At 34.8% G+C, this 17,321-nt stretch overlaps 1 protein-coding gene across 1 annotated transcript; it reads left to right on the forward strand.

Moving 5' to 3' along the window:
- Positions 1-4,371: 4,371 nt before the first annotated feature.
- foxl3 (forkhead box L3) lies at positions 4,372-9,476 on the forward strand. Its single transcript, XM_034051621.3, has 3 exons — positions 4,372-5,329; positions 6,318-6,486; positions 7,798-9,476. Exons 1-3 carry the CDS (start codon positions 5,223-5,225, stop codon positions 8,251-8,253), a joined length of 732 nt encoding a protein of 243 aa, XP_033907512.2. The 5' UTR covers positions 4,372-5,222; the 3' UTR covers positions 8,254-9,476.
- Positions 9,477-17,321: the final 7,845 nt, after the last annotated feature.

Raw genomic sequence — 17,321 nt, forward strand, 5'->3', positions numbered from 1 at the left:
TATAGCTAGTTATGAGATTGGGTGTATTAAAAAAAGTATCATCCAAAAAAAGCAAGACCGCATGAAAGTATGAACACTGGTTATCATATGACACTACTTCACTCTGCACACTGACCAAGGACCCTCCCTGAATTCCACATGAAAAGAGTTCTTAATGTAGCCCAAACATTACCAGGCTTGTTCAGTAGCCTTCTGGTGAATGTTAGATTCTGGTCAATAACTCATTTATCACTGCATGCACAATTTGGCATTGAAAGGGCACTTTAATATGATGCACCACAGGATTATAATAGAAACAGAGCACAAATCTGTGTCTGCTGAATAATTATCACCGGGCATCTCCATCTAGATTTAGAGCACACAAATAAATCTGACATCTGTGACTTGCACTAAATACATTAGTGGAAGATTCTGTTTTTTTCAGACCTACATTATTTCCCTACATTATGGTACTATTTAATCAAACTGCCATACATAGTTGGACAAGACCTAATGTCATTGCACTACCAAAAAAAGTATTCCTCTTGTTGTAACATTTCATAATATAGATATGCTTCCGTTCACTGTGCATCAGTTTAAATAATTACAAAATAAATCTAGCATGTGTGCAAATAATGTAAAAGAGATCTAGAGATGTAGAAAATATTGTGGTTGAACTCGCTTCTCATTTGCAGTATCGTTTTTTAAAGATCATTTTAAAAATGGATAAAATCTTCAGGAACAAGTCCCCTGATTCCGTCTGGTTCATGGAAATTCGGACGCCGTTCCCATGAAGAGAAGGGTTTCTCAGTCAGGATGTTTACCACAGTGCACAGTACTGTGAGGGATCCATAATGATCCTGTGCAGGGCTCTCACAGGATGTGGTTAGCTGGCTAAATGCATCCCTAACTGCACATTTATTACATGTCTGCTTTTCTCTGTTAACTAGACTGCTGCCTAAAGCTTTGAAACATGCACAATTGGACACTGTTATCATTAGCAAAGAACACAGACTAAATATATAATGTAAAAAATATATTAAAATATCTCTTGCACCTCTTTTTTCAAAATGGGTCAATGGGATCTTTCAATGGAGGCACAGCAAGATTTTTGAGTTGATTTTCATATGATGTTATTTACTTGAGATAGATCACACTTCTTTGATAGCTACAGCATTGTCCTCATTTGCTTGATGGACATTTATTAGCAATGTACTCTGAATATATTTGATGCATTCCTGAGAGGAGCAGATTTTTTACTGTTTATTGTCTGATTCAAAGTAATTGCGCATTAAAGGTCATAAATAACTTGAAATAAATGGATTAATGAACCCTCCTCGGCTCAGCAGTTTTTTAAACTTCATCTCCCTTTCAGCAGATGGCGCTGTGGACTTAAAGACAAGAAACTGCACAGATGACCAGTGGCCCCTCATCTAATTCATTTTATTGGTTTGTCAGGCGATTTTGTCACTCTGTTGGTGTCACAGGAGTACGGTATGTTGTTATCAGGCCCTGTAATGAAACAAAGTCTCTAATCTATTCAATTGCACTTCAGATGTTTCTATTTGCTCTTATTACATAAGTCCTGCATTTTGTTTTTTGGGGCTATGTAGTTTGTTTCACATATACAGTTGTCTATGCATGTTTTTCATATCGTACAGTAGAGTTCTGGAAAGAAGACTGGAAGCATGTAACCTGTCCTGAATATAGAAAAGCTTAAAGGGATTCATTTTGTAGTCACTTGGCGCCACCTAGCGTTTTAATTATGCAGAAAAAAACAGTAAAAAAAACATGACTATTGGAGCCTATTAAAATGACACACGCACAAGTTTTCTTTAGCTTTTATTTGATAAATTATAGTACCTTATAGCACATAATGTCCATCTGCCAAACTGATTTTTTAATTTTATTTTAAAGATTATAAATTATCAGCACTTAAATCCCACCAAGCCACAAATGTCATCACATTTCCATGAAGTTTTGACAAGGGTCTGTGCAAGCCAATGTAAGGAATTAACAATGTAAAGATTCAAATTCACTTCATTGTAGAGATAGTGATTCCCCAACTGGTTACAACATGCATTTATCTGCAGACCTCTATGGTACATGACCAGTGTGCAGTCGCTACCAAATGTTAAATATTTAACAGCTAAGCCAATGGAACCCATGTCCTCACCTTTCTACTGGTCAACAAGTTAAGAATTGTGTATTTTTAGAACCCCACATGAAGTGAAGGCGTTTGCTAATGAACACCCCAGGGAAGCTATGGCAGAAGCCACTGGGTTTCTATATTTGCCCATGTTATGTGGTGGCCAAATCCCCTATGCTAATTTATATTGATTTTCACAACAGTAGCTAATCTTTGTTAATGTCCTTCTGAAGAAGGGCAACAGAGGTAAACAAGCAGCAATTTAGACCAACACAATACAAATGGCCCCAGACTATCAAATAGATGTTTAGGAAATTGCGTCATGGGAATGCATGAACCAGCCCATGGGATCTTGACTCCAGAGAGCCAGGAGGCGCATTGAAATTGTTTGTTGAGTTTCTTATTATCTGATTTATGTCTATTAGCTGTTTACATGCCTCAAGGCACACCATGCAAACTCCACTTAAACCCTGTTTTTTGTAGAGGAAACACTTTTTCAATCGCTCTTGGGGTTGTTTTTAAACTATGTTTATTTTGTGACTGTATCGCTGTTATGTTTTATTCACAATAGCAGCAGGGTGGTAAAGAATAATTACCGCACTGTACAGTATATAGCTGCTTCAATGTATGTGAAATTGAGGTATTCTACACAGAAGGCTATCGTGTCATCTCCACATAGTTAATAATGTATTCATTATGTGCGCAGTGGATAGAGAGCACATATGGCTTCAATGACAATGCAATCAACGATTATTGAACCTAATACAATTAGCACGACAACTTGGAATGGGAATGCTTGCACCGGGACAACATTGGCTTAATTGTTTCCTCAGAAGTGAACTTCCACCAAATTAATGATTTTCAAAAGCTTATCAAAGAAGAACATTATATTTTGAAAGACATGCAACAGCTACATACACCATGATAACTATTGTAGCCGTTCAGAACTATTTTGTAGTACACAGTGTTTCTGTCAGTGCTGCAGTTAACATCCTTCTTCAACAAGACGGAAGATCAAATAAAAACAGTAGAAGTCTACCCACTTGCATAAACAGAAAATGAAAGAAAATGCATATATACATAGCATTAGAAAGTGTTCTGGCTTTAGCTGTTAGATTTATTATTCGTTCACATTTACTATTTTCCTAATGTTGCTATTGTTTTCTTGTCTTTTTTTAATCCGACTTGTATGCTTAATTCGACTACGCATTGCAAATTTAAATTGTATCGAGCAGTAATATTTAAATACGCAGTAAAACGTCTTTGAAGATCAAATTGAAGTGTATAGGTAGCCCAACGCCTTAAAAAGGATCTTCTGTTAAACCTTGAGGCTGTTTTTTAAAAAATATACCACGTGAGTAACGGAAGAGCAGCTTTTGATAATATAAACAGGTCATTATAAAACCCTTAGTTAAATATATATTTGGCAGTCGGAGCCGCCTTCGCGAGCGCTGTGGTAAAAGTTCAGGCGACATAGGAAGAGACCACTAGAACTTAAGAAATCCACACCCACAACAAACATACCAATACCTACTTCAGTAATTCACTTGAATCTGGAAATAACCATTTACTTAATAATAAAAAAAAAACAGCTTATGTATTGCTGTTTACTGCAGAACACATATATTTTCTGGAGTTTTTAAAATACTGATGAGGCCATTCATAAATTTGCGATTAGATTGCATGTTGGACTAGCAATAATACATTATACACCATGCTAATTTATATCATTATATATATCAAATTATCTGTACCTTATTAATGTATTGGATATATTTTAGGCTATTGATTGTTTATAAATTTTATTTTAATTCTCAATTCTGTATTTATTAAACGTTTCCTTGTGGTGTTTATTTTGTCATTATTTGTTATTGATATCCGATACGTGCCCTCTTAGTTTTACCCAGATTTTCTCTCTCCTTAGCATCTGCTACAGTCCCGTGTAACCTTTTGCGTTAAGCAACAATTCAAATGATTGATTTAATGAAACAAAGAACAATATAGACTTCTTCTTCTTCTTCTTCTTCTTCTTCTTCTTCTTCTTCTTCTTCTTCACATACAAGCACAGTTTTCATTTTTTCAGAAATGATTACCAATTTGTCATTCCATATAATTATTCTTTTGTTATTATTATTATTATTATTATTATTATTATTATTATTATTATTATTATTATTATAGTGCACACATGCTTGAATATCCAGTCTATAGTTTCTGGTTTGGATCATTTGTTGGAGAAAACCCCAAAACATCAGCAAAACGCTATTAAACTGCTACAGTATTGTTGATGCCAGTGCACACTGGGCTATTAGATTAATACATTCTCGGGATCAAAGCCCACACAAGGAGTTTTACAGCCCGGAGCTATTTTTTCCTTTCCTTTGCCCTCCTGACAGTAGTCCTTCAAAACTCTCTGTTCTGCTCCTCTTTGAACACACAGCTTTCCCTTTAGTCACGGAAATGTAATTTATGTCTATTATACTGTATTATAGATTAAATCTGCGGAACTTGCATTGTTGGCTGCAACTTCTGTAGTTTGTTGTAGAGGATAGAAACAAAAATGACTCGCTTTAGCAGAGCAGACTAACGCTATAATATACACGCAGACACTCATCAAGGATCAAAATAGCGTGCGCAACGGTTTATTAATGCTAGGTGTGCTGGTTGTTTGCATGTGTTTGGTTTTGTAGATGGGAATGGGGGAACGCTTGTCGGTTCAGTACATTGGACCACCCAGTAAGTGAGTGAGAGGGAGAGACTTGCTACTGGTTGAGCACGCCCAGGGTTCAAAGGTTCATGAGAGAAAGAACTAACCAATCTATTCTGTTATTAGCAGTCTTGTTTTACAAGCAGATTGAAAGAGAAAAATAGATCTCAAAAAAGACTGCTGGTTGGTGACTGTGTGCCTATAGGACTTTATGATCCAGAGTTGAGGGACTACAAAATCATTTACCTCACCAGCAGGGTTGAGCGTCCTCTTAGTTATATCAATCTGAAGAGGACTTTCAGTGCCTCACTAACACCTCTAACAAACAAGAGGTTATCATCATCAGTGGTAACATTTTTGGTGTTTTTTTCATCTTTAATCTGCATAATGTTTGATAATTCTCAATATCCTTATAACTGTTTCAATTATGATGGAGATGACTATCCCACATGTAGCTCAGATGAAGAGAAGAAAATATCCAGACCTGCGTACAGGTAAGTGCAGCAATGCTCCTGTTTACCTTACTGAAGTCTTTCAAGTTTGTATCAGTAATATGCTTCTATAACAAAGTGTTAGTGTAGCTGCATGTTAGATCTACTGCATGGATAATAATTTGACTATAGATATCATACACCAAAATACAATGAAGTCCTGCATAGCAGTATACTAAACTATAGGGATTTTTTCTTCTTCTCACCAAACCTATAATTGCAATTTATTACTGTACGATTATATTGTAACTGCAGTTTTCTGGAGTACAAATAGCCAGAAGAATATGTTCTTCGTAATAACATTTAGTAATAAGATTTAGTTCTAAGTTATATTTGCATGTTTTTAATCAATCTAAAATGAATCTATAAATATATGGTAGTGTAAGTAGGCATTTGCATTGATGCTGTTTGCAATTGTACGCTACTTCATTTTCTATGCACATTTTATCAAACAATTTTGTTGTTTTGTTTGTCATTGTTACTGTTATTATTATTTCAGATTATATTTACAATTTGTGAAGATGAGTCATTATAAAGTATTTCTCATGTTTTAAATATTATTTATACTATTGATTATAATAAAATATATTGATATAATATAATATATAATAAAATAATTGGCAATTCCAACTTGGGAGAAAATAATAAAAAATAATTGGCAATGACTAAATTTATATAAAAAAATGTAGTGAAATAAAGTCCATATATATATATATATATATATATATATATATATATATATATATATATATATATATATATAATTTTATGGAGCTAAAGAATCGTATTTCATTTTACAGTATTGGATGTAAAATAGGTCTTTGTGATATTCAGAAACAGGCAAATATCATTTTTGTATTGGTCCAAAAAAAAGGTTTTTCAACAGCAACCTTTTGAACAGCTTGGAAATAGTAATTTTTTGCTTTATACTTTAATATAAAATAGGAAAATGCTACAGCACAATGCTGACCATCTTTTATGTCTTGATCAGTTACATAGCCCTCATCGCTATGGCCATCCAACAGAGTCCTGGAACCAAAGTTACCTTGTCTGGTATCTATGATTTTATCATGAAGAAATTCCCTTACTACAGATCCAATCAAAGAGCGTGGCAGAACTCCATCCGACATAACCTGTCACTTAACAGCTGCTTTGTAAAGGTGAGCTGCCCTTGAAGTATCTGTGCATGTTTAATCCGAGGCTAGGATTTACTGTTCTATACAGGAATGTGAGGTGCTACACAAACACTACACCTGGCATGTTTTATTATTGGTAAGCTATGTAAACCCCAAGTCATACAAGCAAAGCAAAACAAAATATGTCCAAACGAGTTGTTTTTTATTACTTTCCGTGAACTCACAGTATTAACTCACAGGGATATCCTTATTAGACTACCAAACTCATTTAAAAGATTATTTTAAAAAAAAATGTGTTTGCATTGCATGTTGATGTCAGGTTGTTGCATACAAAGTCTGTTTGATAAACTCTAACAAAGTTGCTTTTGTTTTTATATATGTCCTTTTATTATAGCAAATATCATTAAGTGATTATACAAAATAAATACCAAACTTTCCTCAATATAACGCCATAGTGTATTTCCAGATAATAGCTTTATTTAGTATTAATTGTGTATTATTTTGCAATGCCGTGCTCTGCTTAAATTATTCAGTAATATGGTAACTAAGTATAACATATTGAGTGGCTTTTTATTAGAAAAACCTGAATACCCATATATATATATATATATACAGTATATATATATATATATATATATATATATATATATATATATATATATATATATATATAATAAAATAACAAACATATATGACTAAAGATAAAGTATAAACAGGCAAACTCGCAGAAGGTAGAATGTAAATCACCATATTTCCCTTAGAGATCAAACAATAAATATCATAGTCTGCTTTTCTACATAAAACCACTTGACTGTGACCTAAAGGGATGTAGTAAAATAGCATATTCAATTACACACATACACTCAGGCTGAATTTAAGTGTAAATGATTGCAGATGTCAACATTACCACTTCCGTACAGTAGGTATATAAAATGCTCACAGATAAAAAGTACAGTATATTAATGCTTACAAAAGAAACTGCTGTACTACCAACTGACCAGATGGTACATATCACAGAGAAGACATCAAAACTATACAAAAGAGAATTACACAGATTTCACAGTATTTTTTTATTTACTACATTTGCAGTTTTGTCTGACAGGCATACTTGAACTTTTAAACTATGTGCATTGACTATTATCAAGCAGAACATTCATGCCACAGAAAAAAAAACTGTTGTTACTAAAGTACAAATAACGAAGGGCAACAATATGTTTTATTTTGTTGCTGTTTATTGTTTATTGCTATAGTTGGTTTTGGAATTTATAAGGACACAATTCATTTAACTTTTTACATTGAATGAAGTGTTAGGTGCTGCTGTATCTTTAAATGCAGGTTCCCAGAACTGAGGGCAATGAGAAAGGGAAAGGGAACTACTGGACGTTTGCGACAGGCTGCGAATCCATGCTGGATCTCTTTGAAAACGGGAACTACAGGAGAAGAAGGAGGAGGCGCAATATGAAATCAGGATACAGAGACGAGACGGATCAGAGTGACGGGCCCCCATCCCCAGAGCTGCCCTCTGCACTCGCGGGCTTCAGCAACAACCATCTGGGGACTGGGTCCAGGCAGCTGGAATCGGACGCCTTCTGTCCTAGTGACACCAGCCATCGGCAGGTTGAGGTGAACTCCGGCCTGCCAAAACCTGACTCTGAAATCAAGTTTAGCATTGATTACATCCTGTCAGCTCCAGATCCAATGCCAGGGCTGAGACCCCACTTCAGTGGGACGGTTAGTAAACTTCATCAACTGGAGCCACATCACATCAACCTGCATTTCTGGACAATGTGAAACTAGAGTCATGTCTTAGAGGAAAAGAGTTGGCAATGGCTGAAAAAGCACGTCATAAAGACCTGAATTCATCCCCAGCTTACCAGATAGTAAAACTACAGTTTTTAGTTTATGTACTGGTGTGAGCTACCTTCCTCATTGTCTTGTACACATCTACACAGGTTTCCTCAGTTACAGTGCTTTTATAGGTACCTTAGTGTAGAGGAAAAGGTGGTATCTGGCACAAATATAACACGCTATGATGATCATTTACAATGTACAGGACCATGTGCATTGTAGTGTGCCTGACTGGTTAACTCTATCAAATCTGCTTTTCATTTAAACCATGGTAGCTCTGAAAACTTTAAGCACTTAAACACAGACAGCTTGATCAAAAGGGACAAAATAATAACTAGGTTTCTAAAAAAAAAAAAAAATAATAATAAAGTCACTAAACTCTCAAAGTGCTTTACTCCAATTATATATACAGGATATATTTTATTTTTGTTTTCTCAACTCTCACCCAATCAATTCTAATAATAAAAAATAAAATAATTATAAGCATTTAGGACTTCATGTATTGTAACTATTTCAGTGTTAATAACGATTTTGAGTAAAAGGCTTTGAGGCTGTAATCTTTGATGTGTATTTGTAAAAGGGTTAACACAGAATGTATTGGTAAATTGAGTTATTAAGGCAAAATATGCAAAGCAACAATCGTATCCTTGACACAGTACATGGTAACCTAATTTCTAATTTAATTGGAAAAATGGGTTTTAACCAGATTTCACATGAAAATTCTGTCAATAAGTTATTAATATGACAACTGTTAAGTGTATTGTATTATTAACCAGACATTTTATTAACTGATGATCAAGATCCTTTTTGTAAAAGTAATGCTGTGTCCTTTTTTATTGTGTGTGCTAAATGGAAATGTAATTAAAATGTTTGTCTCATACTCAATTTTACTTTTTAAAGAAAATATTAGAAATTATTAAAAAAATATATATATATAACCTGATTATACCCAGTTTTCACCGGTGAGTTTGTACAAAAATAAAGCTAGATTAAACTTGATTTTTAATATTAAAGTTTTTACCATTTTTTTTTAACCCAAATATAATTAGAAAAGAAAAAAAAAAGAAAACCTGTCAAAACTGTCAAAAAGTATTGTCATTTAATTGTATCTGGTATAAATGTAATGTAAAAACTGTAAAAAAATATGATACACAATAATAAATATTCTAGCAAGATGGTTATATTGATCTTATTTCGTACACTTGTGTGTAATTCTCTAAAATGTAATACCATTGTTATGCATTTTTAATACAAAGTACTTATAGACACTACATGTTTACTTAACCTTCAAGTATGGATAACATCAAAGGACTGTGAAATTTGCTTCATTAATAATATAATGTAATACTATATTTGAGTAATGAACATACATATTTGCTTTCCCTTGGCTTTCCTAAGCCACTTAAAAGACACTGGATAGAGAACAAAAATACTAAATTAATATTTGGATATGACAGAGGACTTGAGTGTGAATTAACAAATAGACAAATGAAATAAGTCTAACCTTGTGTAAACCCTTCCAACCCCTTCTTAGACCTTTTCAATTCAAGTGAAATTGCAACATACCAGATTTATTCCTAATAGTTCATTTAAATACAATGTATTCATTAAAAAAATTACATGTTAAGAACATTTCTTTTTGTGCAAAGGGATATCAATCATCATACTTTTTATGGGAGTGAAAGTGACGTTTTTTAATTTAACCTTTATATTATATTCTGACTGCATCCAGTAGGTTTCAATGCACTTAACATGAGTGGCATTTAATATACTAGAACACGTGCAAGGAGAGGGTTAGATGTGACCTTATTCAAATGCTGAAGCCATTACAATGCCATTCATAATGCAATTATAATTAAACACTCTATGCCTTCTTGCAAATCCTCTGATCGATCATTGGTATTAGCATTAATATCGTATTGCCCCCCAGCAAATGTCTACCACTAGCGGTGTTATGGATCAACAGATTTCCATTAACAAAGTTGTTCATGTATTGCCATATGCTAGGGATATATTTAGGTAAATTAACTTAGCATAAGTGTAGTGGCTGCTGGTTGAAACACAATGAGCAAATGCAACAGTCAATTCATGAATGCTGATTTCTGCAATGACACATTTTGCTGTTAATGTCCAAACCCAAGCTAATACACAATATTATATATGGTAGTTTCATTACACTTTTTTCTTCTTTGTGTTTGGTTGTATTTTTTATTATTCAAAAGAGCATTTCCTATCCATTGCCCCTTTCCCTTATAGGATATGATACAGGACACATGATATCTGGTGACCCTCTAACAGACTGGGAAACTCCCCTGTGCAGGAATGGTTTATCCTGGTTTGTATTTTAGTTTATGGATTCGTTTATAACGCATCTATAACCTTGTTATTACATGTGTTGATGGCATGGAATCTAACGCTTAGCATTTTAATGAACATTTATGTCATAACATTTCTTTAAAAAACGCCTTAAAACTCCTTATTGCTATAGCATGTTATCATTACTGTCTTGTATTGCTTATAAATCCTTTATAGATGCATTGCTGATTGTTTGATCGGATCCTTAAACTAATTTACAGGTAATGACACAGGGGAACTTGCTTTCAGGTCATATTGTATTTTGTACTGGACCGCTTTAGCCTGCTTGAGTCTGAGCTGTTTAAAGTCAGTTTCATCCCTGATCGTTCTCGACCCTCGCCCTCGCCCTGGTGGAACGAACTTCCTACAGATGTCAGGACTGCACAGTCCCTGACCACCTTCCAGCGCCTCCTCAAGACACACCTCTTCAGACAACACCTGTAAAACTCAACTCTTCCCTTCTGGACAATATAGCACTCTGCCTTTAATGCACTTTAACTTGCACTTATCTGCTCCCTATTTTACTGTATTTAATCCTGCACTTAACCCAATCTGTAGTATTTTGTATATCACTTGCACTCGTATCTAACCCTGATCTAACTATCAACAATGTTATCTGCTCTTGAACTGCCCCAATATCAAATCGTACTGTGTTTTGTATTTGCTCTTATTAGTACTGGAATTATTGATATGTATTTTTTGTATACAACTGTAAGTCGCCCTGGGTAAGTGTGTCTTTTAAGAAATAAATAAATAAAAAATAATCTTTAGAGGGCATCTACTATAGGATGCATGAGGTATGCTAGCAAAAATATCCTTTAATGTTATCTTCTCAAAAGAAATGAGGCTCTACCTACATTCAAAATATATATGTATACAAAAACAAATAAAGTGTGATCCTTGTCCTCCATCATCCCAACCCTACAATAGAGAAAAAGCTAAACATGCATGTAGTGTACAGGGAATACAGACTGCAGGTATCTCAGGAAATAAAGGAATCTACTCTTTCTGTTTAAATATTTCCATTAAAATATTTTCTGCATGGCACTCTATGGCTGTTCTTTAATTGTGTTCTGGATAAAGAAGGAAAGAGACGCATGTATTGTGAGAAACGCTGATGTATCTTGAAACTTGTTAACCACTACAAGTGAATTTAAATGTAAAGCTTTTTGGTGCAGCTACTGTACCGGTATAAGATTTCCAGCTTAAGGCGCCCACAACAAAATTACATTAGAGATTGGGAAGGCGCTGAACTGCAACTTTATTAAAGCCTGAACATTAAACAGAAATAGGTCATTTAATTTTATACTTACAGATTTTTTTTGTGCATAATGCATTGCTTGAAATACCTATTTTTTTTTTTTTAAACAGTAATTTAAATACTGTTTGTATATTTACCAATTTGGTGGGCTGTGTTCTCTGACAGAGCCTTTGATTAACATTGTACATTACTTTTATATTTGCATATAGTCATTGCCCCTAGAACTGAAAATGGCTTGATAGCTATTGAAAATTGCCATCTAGGAGATTCTTATTGACAATAGCCACAGGCCCCCAGAAGAAGTCTCTCCCTATAAAAAAAGGTGGAAAATGTAATATAGAAAGTATATAGAGCTAAATAATCTGTATATGTAGCAATTCATTGTTCAGATGAGATCAAAGCATATTTTATTATTATTTGTTTATTTAGCAGACACCTTTATCAAAGGCGACTTACAGAGACTAGGGTGTGTGAACTATGCATCAGCTACAGAGTCACTTACAACTACATCTCACCAGAAAGACAGAGCACAAGGAGCTTAAGTAACTTTCTCATGGTCAAACAATGAGTCACTGGCTGAGGTGGGATTTGAACCGGGGACTTCCTGGTTACAAGCCCTTTTCTTTAACCACTGGACCACACAGCCTGTACGAATGTACAGTACTTATGACAGAAACATATGATGACAAATATTTTCTATAAATTAATGGAACAAAATGTATGAAATGGGTTTAGAAATGTGGTCCTATTACTTCATTTTAGAATCCACAAACATTGTAATAGGATTGGCCATTTTTTGAAAAGAAATCGCTTTCCTATGAAGTACTCTGAAGCTGTTTTCTGCAACAAACCATGGAAGTCACATAAACGAAAAAGTAAAGAGCAATGCAATCATTCTTCTTTTCTGTTCCAATTTTCTAAATGAGTTTGAAATATGTTTGTATTTGGACTACAGTACAATGTAAGAGGAATGTAATTATTTATAATACCTGTAATTATATATTGTAAACATGGTATCCAATTACACAGGAAGACATGGAAAACAAGATTATAACTCTACCGATTGTCACAGCCAATTAGATTCTGAATAGATTATTACTGGTCATTATACCTTTGCAAGATGCTGTTATTAAACACACACGCAAACATACACCCACGCACGCACGCACGCATGCACGCATGCACGCACACAAACACACGCACACACACCTGCATGCACGGACGCACACACACACACACACACACACACACAACCAGACGCAAACACACACACAACCAGACGCAAACACACACGCACACACGCACACACACGCACGGACGCACACACACACACGCACGCAAGCACACGCACCACACACCAATTTAAAATATGTTTCATATTGTTTTTGTCAATAGTAGCAATAACACCCTCAGTTGCAGGCATTACACCGGCTCACTTGAGGTGCTCAGGTTTCAGTTAGGGTTAATTACATGGTTGGTAAAATAGTGAGTATTCTGGATACTAAAGTAACATTAGTATGAATGTGAATGTAGTGGCTGAAGTCCAATTTTAAACCTTCTTTGCTCAGGCCAGTCCCAAGACCCAAGTTCACAGTTCAAGCCACATGATGCTATTTACTCAATACATATCAACTGCAGCCCTTGGGAGTGCCTACCATAGTATTAATCAATTGGAGTTCATTAACAGATTAACAATTGTTAAAGACAACAGCCTTGCCTCTCCAGGGACTCCCATAGAGGCTCACTGCATTTTCTCAGTCTCACTCATAATTGGCAATTGGCCCAAATAGACGCATCCTATCCAAATGTGGCACAGCAATCTTCTACTGCTGCCTGTAATGCATTCCAATCTGATGATATTGACCACTCAAGGGACCTCCTAAAAGTGCACTTTATAGACAGGTGTTGTTTATACAGAGGTTATTTAGCGTGGACAATATATACTGTATAAGGGGAATGGTCAGTATGGTCACTATAGATACCTGGTCTTTTTATAAAAAGGATTCAGGTATTGGGATTAAAGGGTTAAAATTAGTGAACGAATTGCATTCTCTTAACTGTCGTGAACCTTTGTTTCAATGTAAATCTCATATTGTATGTGCAGATTTGAAGGAAACATACATTTTAATTTAAAATCGGGTACCCAGCATGTTACTGACTGAAAAGCTTCTAATGCCAGTAAAGGAGGCATTGGAAGGGTGGGACAATATTACTATCCAGGAGAAATTAACTAAGAAGTGCAAGACTACCTGGAAGCTAGTTTCTTTATCCTAGTACAATGATATGAGTTTTCAATCTAAACTAGCACTCCCGCCAAACTAGTTAGTATGGGCCTTGGGCATTGTGCTGGTCTGCAGTGTGTGTAAACAAAGGCCAGGACAAGGACATAAACTAATTCTCAGTTTATTTCATCAGTATCCAAGAAAGTTGGCGTTGTTGGTAATAGTCACAGTCCACAGATCTTGCTCGTGAAAAAGATTTTTCCAGTATAGTACAGAACTAGTTATAAAACTCAAGTGAGAGAAAGGGTGATGGGAGCTTGTTGATAGGACAGGCCGTAGTCAACGTTTCCTCTTATTGATGCAACAGCACAGACTACTGGCCTTCCAGGTGTACTCTTTAAATAACCCCGTAGGGAAACATCCCCTATCAAGTAAGACTGAGTTTGGTCCCCAGGTAAATAATCAACTTAACCGGTTACATGAATTATGAAAAAAATTATATATTGCAAATATATTTAATGCCATATACCAGGTTAAAATATATGAAAGATATACAGTATATGTCATGCATTTATATTGCACCATAAGCCTCACTCTGCAACTAGTACAACAGAAGCAGTGCACACATTATAATTATAAACATAGACAAGCATACCACTTGCTTTTAGAACCTTAACCAAATAAACAAGTTTGTAGGTTTACAATAAATCAATGAAATCCTGTTTTAAGTGGAGAAGTTTTTGATATCTTCGTCTCGGCCCACGTTCTTAAATGTAATTCAAGTGGAAGACCCCCACGGCTCATTTCATCCTAATTGTGCCCTAGTTTGTTTATATTTGCCCATTGTTTGTAAAACACAGACCTTGTTCTTGATGTTTAATCACCAGGAATGCTTTGACTTAGTCAGGGAACAGCTGGGAAATAATGGTTTGAAACAAATCAGTAAGTGATGAAAACAAGCAAGTTAAATCAAGTGGGAAGTAAAGGTTAATCCATAAATCAAAGGGAAATGTCAGATGACTTGAACATTGATCGAGGTGTGCTTTTCTACTGGATATTAGTGTTATGGGTTGCAGTTCAGAGAAAATATTGTACTCATAGTGTGTAGTGGTATGGGCTATATAAGAATGCTTGCTTTGTAAAACATGTAGTGATAATTTAGCAGAATTATTTTAAAGGTTTATTTGAATATTACTTGGTAAGGTGATTTTACTTTAAAGGTTATATCCATATGTCTTTTTATCTATTTACCAATCCAGATTTTAACCGATATTTTAGGACTAAACGTTAGAAATTTTAAAATAAATACATATGTGTGTGTCTGTGTGCGCGCGCGTGCGCGTGTGAGTGTGCGTGTGTGTGTGTGTATTTAAAATATATTTGGTCATTTAGAGTATGACTAAAGTATTAGGTTGGGCTGTTGTTAATCCCTTGATTATTTGCATGTGCTTGTGGCATACTAGGACATGTTTTCATTGATTTCCACTGAAAGAAAGAAAGAAAGAAAGAAAGAAAGAAAGAAAGAAAGAAAGAAAACTATTTTCCAGTGTCTGACATTCATACATCTTCTCCATACTACCTAAGTATTGCATGATCAAGACGCATTAAAACCGCATGATTGCAACTGACTCAAAATCACAGCATGATTGTGCATTACTTAGGAAGTGTCACTGGTAACACTTCACATTACGTTTCTCTAATTACTGCGTATTTACATAGTAGTTACTTTGCAAATGCATGTGTACTTACACATAATTACAATGTTATTAATTCATTTATTAAATTGGTTCTTCCCAACTGTTTTGGGGTGTAATTCATTTACAGTTTGTGGCTGATCATAACTGGAATTAATTTCAAATCAAATTAAAACTAAAGAGTTTTGTTTCGGAGGATGTTTTGTTTCGGAATCTGAATTCGCTATTGTCTGATGCATGTGTTTGTACTTGTTATTTATGTATTTATTTATTTATATTTTGTATTTGGTTGCTTTGTGCTGCTGTGATGTTTGACCTCTTAACCAGATCATTGTCGTGTTTTGTTCTCAATCTTCTTATCTGGTAAAATAAAGGTTCAATCTTTTGATATATGTAAGTACATAATTATATCAGAAAATGGTTAGGCTTAGGGTTAGGGTTATATTGTGCAAAAAGATTTACATGTTAAGTGCATTGTAACTATGCATAATAGCATTGTATTTATGTGTAAGCACATAGTAATTAGAGACACAATCTAAGGTGTTACCGTTTCACTAGGATATTACAACCTTTCCTTAACAACATGAATTAATCACAAATCCTATACATCCACAAGGTGGCGCTCTGAGTGTACAAAAAGGAAACAAACCCAGTGGTACATTGCCCGTCCTGTTCTAATAAATGAATACAAATGTGTGTTTAAACAAATCAGGCAATTATATGACTGCTTTTTCACATTTTAATGAAATATTATACTATATAATATATTATTAAAATATATCATAATATGATATAATATTACTACAGCTCTCAAAATCAATAAATATTGCATGTAATCAAAAGAATTTTGGACAGCTAGGCAATTGTCACTAACTGATTGTTAATTGTATTGAGTATGACTTGTCTATGTTTTAAATTAATTTTATTTCTGTATTTGTATTTTTGTATTGTAATATGTTGTATTGTATTGCTGCTACCTTTCTTGCCTAGGTCTCACTTGCAAAAGAGATTTTAATCAATGTGATTTCCTAGTAAAATAAAGGTTTAAAAAAATGAATAATTAAACACTCGAATTCCACTGTAGACAACATATAATTTAAAGGGGACAGAATTAATACCTCTTGAAACCACATAACCAGTTGAAACCCCACACAATTAGCAGCTAAAACCTGGTTAAATCCATTGCTGCCTAGTGCTGGAATCTCCCACTGGGAGGGAAGGGGTTAACCCAGAGGCCTGCTGACCTCGTGAATTGTGGATGTGACAGGAAAGGCTCCCTTGGAAAGAGTTCTTGCCTGCCTCTCTCCCTGTTTGCTGTGTGGTTGCCGTGGTATCGCCAGAGAGACACAAAGGCCTGCCTGTCTGGATAAAGTGCTTATCGACCTGAATGAAGGCCTGAGCAGTGACTGCAGATCTGCACTCAGCTAAGGACTGGAGAAGCAGAGGGGGGAGTAGGTGCTAAAAGCTTATCTGATAAAT

This window comes from Acipenser ruthenus, chromosome 22 (assembly GCF_902713425.1).
Source record: "Acipenser ruthenus chromosome 22, fAciRut3.2 maternal haplotype, whole genome shotgun sequence".
NCBI lineage: Eukaryota > Metazoa > Chordata > Actinopteri > Acipenseriformes > Acipenseridae > Acipenser > Acipenser ruthenus.